The 8,343-nt window shown below is 57.7% G+C and overlaps 2 protein-coding genes across 2 annotated transcripts in view; one reads left to right on the forward strand and one right to left on the reverse strand.

Annotated features, from left to right (window-relative positions):
• Positions 1 to 6,088, forward strand: part of TSR1 (TSR1, ribosome maturation factor) — a 6,459-nt gene extending 371 nt beyond the window's left edge. Inside the window, exons 2-15 of the mRNA XM_019510985.1 lie at positions 6 to 29; positions 116 to 332; positions 412 to 546; positions 861 to 1,291; positions 1,621 to 1,780; positions 2,324 to 2,481; positions 2,783 to 2,985; positions 3,092 to 3,254; positions 3,467 to 3,577; positions 4,046 to 4,178; positions 4,652 to 4,768; positions 5,073 to 5,213; positions 5,573 to 5,647; positions 5,776 to 6,088. Coding sequence (XP_019366530.1) covers positions 6 to 29; positions 116 to 332; positions 412 to 546; positions 861 to 1,291; positions 1,621 to 1,780; positions 2,324 to 2,481; positions 2,783 to 2,985; positions 3,092 to 3,254; positions 3,467 to 3,577; positions 4,046 to 4,178; positions 4,652 to 4,768; positions 5,073 to 5,213; positions 5,573 to 5,647; positions 5,776 to 5,954 — 2,247 coding nt within the window. The 3' untranslated portion in view covers positions 5,955 to 6,088. The remainder of the gene's footprint in view (positions 1 to 5; positions 30 to 115; positions 333 to 411; positions 547 to 860; positions 1,292 to 1,620; positions 1,781 to 2,323; positions 2,482 to 2,782; positions 2,986 to 3,091; positions 3,255 to 3,466; positions 3,578 to 4,045; positions 4,179 to 4,651; positions 4,769 to 5,072; positions 5,214 to 5,572; positions 5,648 to 5,775) is intronic.
• A 327-nt stretch (positions 6,089 to 6,415) lies between these two features.
• On the reverse strand, positions 6,416 to 7,423 carry SRR (serine racemase). The gene is made up of 3 exons (XM_019510986.1): positions 7,401 to 7,423; positions 7,021 to 7,282; positions 6,416 to 6,790 (listed from the first exon to the last, which is right to left on the reverse strand). Exons 1-3 carry the CDS (start codon positions 7,421 to 7,423, stop codon positions 6,509 to 6,511), a joined length of 567 nt encoding a protein of 188 aa, XP_019366531.1. The 3' UTR covers positions 6,416 to 6,508.
• Positions 7,424 to 8,343: the final 920 nt, after the last annotated feature.

An 8,343-nucleotide genomic window follows, 5' to 3' on the forward strand; every position in this document is an offset into this window, starting at 1 on the left:
TGCAGCTCCGGCGGCGGCGCCGGGAGGCGGTGAGCGGGGGTCGGTGGTCGGGGCGGGATGCGGAGGCGGGCGCGGGGTGCCGGGAGGCCTCACGCGCGGCCGGCTCTGTGTGCAGGTGCTGGCTGAGAAGCGGTTGCTGGGCGGCGCGGACGGGCCGCCACACCTGGTGGCAGTGGTGCCACTGCATGAAGGGGTGCACGGCCTGGACACCCTGCACCTGCTGCGGAGCAACGCTGCAAACCTCGTGGTCTCGGAGGCGGCTGGAGCTCAGGGCTTCGCGCTCCTCTGTCCCCGGCTGCGACAACGATGGCGCTTTGTCTTGGCGCCCGCTGGTAAGTGACCCCCGGCCTGCGGGCTGCTGAGCACTCATTGAGCACCTATTGCTCTGTCCTAACGATCACCTGTCTGTAGGGGACTTCCACGCGGTGCTAGACCTGGCCAAGGTTGCGGACACGCTGCTGTTCGTGCTGCACCCGGATGATGGCTGGGACGGCAGAGGGGAGAACTGCCTCTCTTGTCTCTTCGCACAGGGGCTCCCTAGCTGCGGTAGGTGAATTGCCAGCCTCGGGGCGTATGCGGAGTGGAGCGGAGCAGGGAGAGATGTTTCTAGACAGCGCACGGGGCGATCCACTGGCCTGTTTGGCAGCTCTTGGTTCTGGCCATGTAAATGCTGGCTAGCTGGGCGAACGCTGTCTCTCCAGAAGCATTCTCTGTCTGCGTAATGGCAGTGACGCTGAGGCATGAAAATGCCCTACACCCAGACTGCTGCCCACTTGTTATACTGAGCCGCGTGTTAGCTGGTTGACTGGGTAGCAGAAGTATTGGCTGTTAACTCTACTGTTCTCTGTGCTGCTTTTTAGCTCTTGCTGTCCAGGGAATGGCTGATCTTCCACCAAAGAAGCAGACAGAGGCTAAGAAGAAGCTGAGCAAAGCCACTGAAAAGCGCTTCCCAGAGGCAAAGCTTTTCCCCTTGAACACAGAGCAGGAGTCTTTGCTGCTGCTGAGGCATCTGGCTGCCCAGAAGCAGCGACACCTTGCTTTCCGTGACAGGCGGGCTTACCTGCTTGCCCATGCCGCTGAGTTTGTGCCCAGCCAGGAAAGCGACCTGGTTGGCACCTTGAAGGTATCTGGCTTCATTCGGGGACAGCCCCTCAATGTGAACAGCCTTGTGCACATTGTGGGACATGGAGACTTCCAGATGAGCCAGGTCGATGCACCTCCAGACCCTCTGTGTCTCAACCCCCGAGTGGCTAAACATCTGGAGAGGAAGGGCCAGGATATGGAAATACAGGTGGGATGGCGTTCCGGGCTTCACTTGGCCCTGCCAGCCCAGTTTGCTCCTTGCTGATTATTAAGAAGCCTTGGAGTGCCTGCTGCAGGCTTTATGCAGCACAGCTGGCCAGCTTGGGAAGTGACGAATTGACAGGCTGCAGGTGTTCGTGTAACTTCAACCATGAGAGCTCTGGGTAGAGTGCAGTGTCTGTCTTGGATGTGGTGACACAGGGTTGCTGAGGTTGGAGGTGGCTGTGGGGTGATCTTGTCCTTCGCTATGATCTGGTCTGCCGCTGGAGTGGGCTGGGCTCATGCATGGGGGCGCCCTGTCTTCCTCCTGCCTTCCAGGATGAGTCTGGAAACGGTGCTGTCCAGATGGAGGAGGACGTGAAGGTCTTGATGAAGGCAGATCCCAGCAGGCAAGAGTTGCTGCAGTCGGAGGTGGTTCCGGACCCCATGGAGGGGGAGCAGACCTGGCCTACTGAGGAGGAGCTGAAGGAGGCAGAGGGTCAGTAGCAGTAGTCTTTCCTGGGCTTTCCTGCAGGCTTTTGGGGAAGCCTTGTTTTCTCTGAGATGCTGGGGGTGGGGGAGTTACCAGTCCTAATGGAAATCATTTGGCTTAGAACCCTGGCTCCTCTTCCCAGCCATGTCTTTTGGCTTTTGGATTGCCTGGCTTACTGAATTTGGGCTCAGGCTGGCTGGACAGCTGGACTCAGGCCATGGTGGTGTAGTAGCTGAAATATATGTGCAGTGGCTGAGTCGGGAAGGGGAGCTTTCTGTGTGTTCTTCGGGTGCGTGCGGTTCTCCACTCTGGCATCATGGTTCACGTTCTCTGAAGTCCCATGAAAGCGCAGGCTCTGTTTACTGGCTCTCCTGCATAGTGAAAGGCACTTTGTGAATCCTTTCACATGGTTAAAGCCACATCCTCTTCGTGTAGCTGCCCTAATGTGTAAAGGGAGGAGAGCAATGGTAGCCTAGGGCTGGATTGGCTCTTCTGGTGCAAGGGGAAGGGGAAACCTGAACAGTGCTAACGGGGCTGGTAATCTGGTAGAGTCCATGAAGGAGAGAAGGAAGACGGTGAAGGTCCCCAAGGGAACGTCGAAGTACCAGGCTGCCTGGATTGTGGATGACGAAGAAGATGGCAGTGAGGAAGATGAAGATGGTGACAGCATGGAGGAGGATGACTTGATGGAGGAAGAGGCTTTCCAGGTAAACGATGTAGGTGATGTTGCATCTGGTGTCTGAGCGCTGTGATACTTGTCCCAAAGCAAACCTGTGTTCTGACAGGCAGAGAGAGGGCAGACTGAGAGCCACCCAGGTTCCCAGTCTCCAAGGGGTAAAAGGAGTTCGATCCCTGTTGCTTGCCTGCTCTCCCCTGAGCTCTGGCTGGGGCTCCCCTTGGCACTGTGATAGGCCAGCAGCCCCTGCAGAGCTGCACAGATAGCATCTGCTGGTGTACACTGCCACTGGTTCCTGCACGTCATGAGCCGACTGTGCTGCCCCTTGTCAGGATGGGGAGAGCAGCGAGGAGGAGGAGGAGCCTGTGGAGGAGGAGTGCGAGACAGTGACTCTGCCAGAGTCTGCCCGTGACGACCAGTATGACGAGAGGGTAGAGGAGGATGAGCAGGTGCTGGAGAAGTACAGGCAGGAGCGAACGGATGAAATGTTCCCAGACGAGGTGGACACGCCCCGTGACATGCCTGCCAGAGTCCGGTAAGTAGCCCCTTCCTGGAGAGGAGGAGCCCTTGTGAGGGACACGCTTACTGGATGCCACAAGAATCCAGAGGCTTCGGCTGCTCAGCAAATTTTCTGCCCACAGCTTCCAGAAGTACAGGGGGCTCAAGAGCTTCCGGACCTCACCATGGGATCCCAAAGAAAACCTCCCCAGGGATTACGCCAGGATCTTCCAGTTCCAGGACTTCTCCCGAACCAGGAAGCATGTCTTCCGGCAGTTAGAGAAGGAGGAGATCAATGGAGCCGCGGTATCTGCCTTTCCCTTACCCACCTATTCCCTGCCCTGCTCTGGGTTGTGGGCAGTGGGGTTTGGCAGTGAAATGGCAGCAGTGCTGGTCCCTGGCCCTGGATAAAGCCTGGCTTGTGCTGTTTTCTTGGTCCTGGTGCATGCAGACCCATGCTCCTCCTTTCCCCCTTGCCAGACAGGTCTCTGCACTGACTTTGCTTCCTCTCTTGACAGGTTGGCTGGTACGTGACACTTCACATCTCCAGTGTTCCTGTGTCCGTAATGGAGAGTTTCAGGCAGGGGAAGCCATTGGTCCTATTCTCACTGCTTCCCCACGAGCAGAAGGTGAACAGAAGTTAGTACACTGATGACCTACAGTCACACGGGAGGGCAGGAAAGCTGCTGTTGGCAGGAGGGTGATGGCTTTCCCACATGGTTGACACGGGCCTGGCCTTCTGGGTGCCCTGGGCTAAGGGTCTCTGCTTTTACTGGTTGTCAAGATCTGGTTGCATAGGGCTGAAACTTCCCTGCACTACTTGGGTTTGAGCAGGTCCTGCCCTGGAGGTTGGAGTAGAGCAGGGTGGAGTTGCCAATGATGGGTTAAGCCAGCATGTCTGAACCTGGCTGATATCTTCTGATGCCCTTTATGGCTCTGAGGCTTCTACCGCAGGGAAGTGGAGGCTCATGGGAAGGACCCAAGGTGGAGAAGTGTTGGGTGCCCAGCACTGGGGCTTTGGCTTTGTGGGGAGACCTCAGCTGCAAAGTCTGTGGTTTCAGGCTTTGACATTTGTTCGGCTCGGCCTCTCTCTGCAGATGTCCCTGTTGCACTTCCTGGTGAGGCGACACCCAGGCAACGTGGAGCCAGTGAAGGCCAAGGAGGAGCTGATCTTCCACTGTGGGTTCAGGCGCTTCCGGGCCTCACCCCTGTACTCCCAGCACACCTCAGGTGGGCAGGGTCTGCAGCCACACGGAGCACAGGGGAGCTGCATGTAGCGGGTGGAGGGGGCTTCCAGGAAGCCTTTGATATCATGGCCATGATGTCTGAACGTGGCTGAGGGACTCTGTGAACATGTACCCATTTGGCGCTGAGGCTTCCAGGAGGGTGTGGGTCCCAATGCTGGAGTGGATGTGTGGGTTGGGTTGTGTGCAGCTGCCTAGGGCCCTGAGGAACATCAGCGGCTGGGCTGGGCCAGGCCCTGCCCCAGTGTTTACATGGGTGATCCCTGTGACTTCCTTGTCCGACTTGGGGGGAGAATGGGACTTGAAGAGAATCCTTGCTCCCTGCAGCTGGAGGATGCTCCCAGGGCTGAGCCTGACGGGGGGCAGGGTTCAGAGCTGCCTGGCTCTGGGTGGGCCCTGGAGCTGCCCTGTGTGTTGCTGGCTAGTAACTGAGTATCACTTGCCCTTTCTGCCTTCTAGCTGACAAGCACAAAGCAGAGCGCTTCCTGAGGCCTGACACTGCCCTGGTGGTGACAGTTTATGCTCCCATCACCTTCCCGCCTGCCTTGGTGCTGCTGTTCAAGCAGAGGAATAATGGTACGTGAGTGTGTGCTGGGTAGGGACCCTGAATGGGATGTGACTGCCCATTCCTGCAGTCGGGTGTCTGGTGCTGGAGGGGCAGAGCTGACGCAGGGTCCTGCTGTCTGGATGGATGGAGCCAGGGCCCAGTTCTGGCATTGCTGTAGGTCCTCCCTGCACTGCAGCCTCTGTCCAGGAGGGTGAACTCACTGGCTCCCTGGATCAGTGGCCCTAGCAACCCATCCCCTTGGTTGTGGCGTGGGGGTGGGGGTGGGCTGAGCCCCTTGAGTGGTAGATTGTCTAACATCTCTGCCTGGGGCAGGAATGCACGACCTCCTGGCCACAGGCTCATTGCTGACAGTGGACCCAGACAGGCTCATCATCAAGAGGCTGGTGCTTAGCGGTCACCCCTTCAAAATTTTCAGCAAGACGGCGGTTGTGCGGTACATGTTCTTTAACAGAGGTACAGTACTCGCAGGTGGGGCAGGGCAGTCCGTGTGTCTAGGACCCCTGCAGCTTCCGCAGGGAAGTCCAGTTCGTGATTGCAGACAGCTGGGTCTCTGAAACCCTGTGCTGCAGGGCTAGAGGTCGGGATGGTCTGTCCCCCTTGTGTTGGCATGTCCCAGGCACTCCCGTAGTCTCCTTCCACTGCCTGCTGGCAGGCTGTTGCACTTTAAACGTGGCCATCCCTGCTGCAGCCATGGTCAGCGTGCAGCAGGAAGCCTGGTGTGCACTCCCTACCCATAGCTGTTGTAGGGTGACAGCTTGAGCTAGCCATATGGGCCTGGCCTGTCTCGCATGTATCTTGTCTTCAATCTACAGAGGATGTGCTGTGGTTTAAGCCTGTTGAGCTGAGAACAAAATGGGGCCGTAGGGGACACATCAAGGAGCCGCTAGGTAAGGGAAGCTTGGAGGTGGGTTGCTCTGCTTTCCTTCCGTGGTGTGGGCTGGACCAGCTCGTGCCCAGCAAACCCCTCCCTGACCTGGCAGAGCTGCCCACAGCCCTGCTTGCTCCCTTTGCCTAGGGACCCATGGCCACATGAAGTGCCACTTTGATGGACAGCTGAAGTCCCAGGACACGGTGCTGATGAACCTGTACAAACGCATCTTTCCCAAGTGGACATATGACCCGTATGTGCCAGAGCCGGTGCCGTGGGTGAGAAACGAGGAGCCTCTCCCCGTGCCAGAGGTGGACATGGAATAGCCCTCCAGAACCTGCGTCCAGGAGTCCTGAGGAGTCTCCTGGGTGCAGGGGTGTGTTAGCATAGTGCCTTCCCACTCTGCTGCAGCCTCCATTGTATTTATTTCAATGGCAAATATATTGTGCAGCCTACAGAGGTCCTAGTGCTTGCCTTATTTTTGTGAGGTGGCTGTTGTGTTCCCAGGTGTGGCAGCTTCTGGACTTTGCAGGCTGTGCTTGCTCTCTCCTTGGGAAGTTTGAAACCCCTCAGATTACACCAGGGCACCTGTGCTTCCTCCTCCTGTTTTCTTGATATGTTAGGAAGGAGCCCCAGCTGGCTGTATCTTGCCGGAGCCCGGGCTCTCATTTTACGGGAGCTGGCTGGTCTCCAAGCTCTGTGGGCATGGACTCTGCATGGGCCTGGCTGCCACAGCTCTCTGGCTCCGTCCCCTACCTTCGATAGACCAGACAGGGCTGCAGCATTACAGGTCAGGCACAGGTGTGTTCTCCCTGCAGGGAAGAGCTCCCCCTCCTTCCTCAAAAGCCAGGCCCTTTTGTGCTGAATGGCATCTGGCTTACTAGTAGCTGGAGCTTCCCTGGTACAAACAGCAGCAGTGCAGAAATGCCCTGGTCCTGTGTCCCCTCCCTGGGGTAGGTGACTCCACAGGCCACTCATTTCCTGCAGCTTCTTTGCCCTGGGCTCCCATGAGCCAGGCCAGGGAGCCCAGGTCCACATTTCCTCCACACAGCGTGATGCAGCTGTCCCTTGCCTCCGGTGCATCTCCTGGGATCCCAGGGAGAGCACGGCCACCACCCCTACCCAGCAGCTTCATCCTCTTCCGCACCAGCTGTGTGGCCTCCTGCAGGGCAGAGACGGACAAGTGACTGATTACCCCGACTGATGGTACCCACCCTCTCCACCCCCCACTTTGAGTTAGGCGTTCAGTGTAGGGGTCGGCTCTCACTCTCTTCTGAATTGCCCCAGGCAGGCACAGACCACCTCTACTAATGTGAGGCTGGGGGCACTAGGCAAGATGCTTGCATGCTGATCGCAGGGCACTGCAGGCTCCTGGGAGCAGCAGATGCTTGCTGGGCGTGCGGGGAGGAGGTAGCAGTGCGTGCTCAACTTGATCTCATCCTCTGTGATGGTCAGCATGTCATCCACCAGGTCCCTGGTGCTGGTGGCTCCAATACTGGTTCGAATGCCATCTAGATGGGGGTTGGGGGTTTGTTCCCTGCTCACCTTTGACCGGTAGCAGCCGTCTGCGTTGCAGTGCTCAACAACAAACAATCGCACGTCTGGTCTCAAAAGCCTGTGCCCTGGAAAAGCCAGGAGGGAGTGCTCTTCTATGCTTTAGCCCCCACACTTTCCATTGGTGCCCCTCACTCTTGACCCACAGCCCCCCCATTTCTCACTGGTGTCCCTCACTCCCAACCCCCAGGACCTCATTTTTCAGTGGTGCCCCTCACTCCTGACACTCGGCCCTGCTCATACTCAGCAGAGACTCACGCTATTCCAGTCCCGCACTCCTCTAGCACAAACACCCCACTTTTGCCGATGCCCCCCAGTCCCAGCCCCCAGCTGCTTGTGCCCCGCGGCCTGGCCTGCTCTGCCCCAGAGACACCGTGGTCCTGTTTTAGCTCTGCTCCCCTCACAACTGCCCTGGCCCTGCAGCCTTCGGCACTCGGCTCCATGGCGGGCCGTGCGGCTCTGGGACAGGCGTGCCCCTCTCGGGAAGGTCCTCACATAGACGGCAGCTCCTCAGAGACCCCCGGCTGGAGGCTGGATATGTTCCCTGACACCTTGCTTGCGGAGAGGAGACAAAACCCTGCTGAGTGGCAACTTGCCCGATTTCTAACCAAAAAAAAAATCCCCAGAAAAACTCTCTTCTCAGTTGGAACATAGTGTGATGCCGTGGTGAGGGGGGACTGTGGTGTGTTTTGTGAGGACCATTGTGATTTGTTTGTGGTGATTTGTCAGCTTTTGGGGGGAAATATCATATTTCTGTGGGAAACTGGATTATTGCTCCCCTCTCCCCCCAACTTCTTGTGCTAGTCTGTGGAAATATGGTGACACTTCTGTGGAAAGTGGTGGGGTGAGAGGAAAAGTGTACGGTGAGACGGTGCCTTCATTCCTGGGGGAGACTGTGCGTTGGTGCGGTGGTGATTCAGGAAAGTTTTCTGGCCAAGGGGGCAAGGAGGGGATTCAGTCACGTTGACTGGAAATTCGGGGATTTGTTTCTGTGAGAAGCAGAGACTCTGTGCGCTCCTGAAGGAACTTGGTGTGGAAATGTGTGTGGGGATAGGTGCTGGTTGTGGGCAGGGTGTGAGGTGCACGGAGCGGGGTGGGTGGTTACGGGAGGTGGGGTAGGAACTTGGGGTGAAGGAAGTGTGGAAATGCGGGGGGGGGCAA

Source organism: Gavialis gangeticus, unplaced genomic scaffold (assembly GCF_001723915.1).
Source record: "Gavialis gangeticus isolate Ggan-Ray unplaced genomic scaffold, GavGan_comp1, whole genome shotgun sequence".
NCBI lineage: Eukaryota > Metazoa > Chordata > Crocodylia > Gavialidae > Gavialis > Gavialis gangeticus.

What these genes read in the sequence shown, in the direction of transcription:
- SRR (XM_019510986.1), bottom strand. Translation starts at nt 7,423, where the DNA reads ATGAGCAGGGCCGAGTGTCAGGA. An exon ending in AGCAGGGCCGAGTGTCAGGA is followed by an intron (nt 7,283 to 7,400) that starts GTGAGGGGCACC and finishes TGGGGGCTAAAG; the next exon opens with CATAGAAGAGCACTCCCTCC. An exon ending in ACCTCCTCCCCGCACGCCCA is followed by an intron (nt 6,791 to 7,020) that starts GCAAGCATCTGC and finishes TCTGCCCTGCAG; the next exon opens with GAGGCCACACAGCTGGTGCG.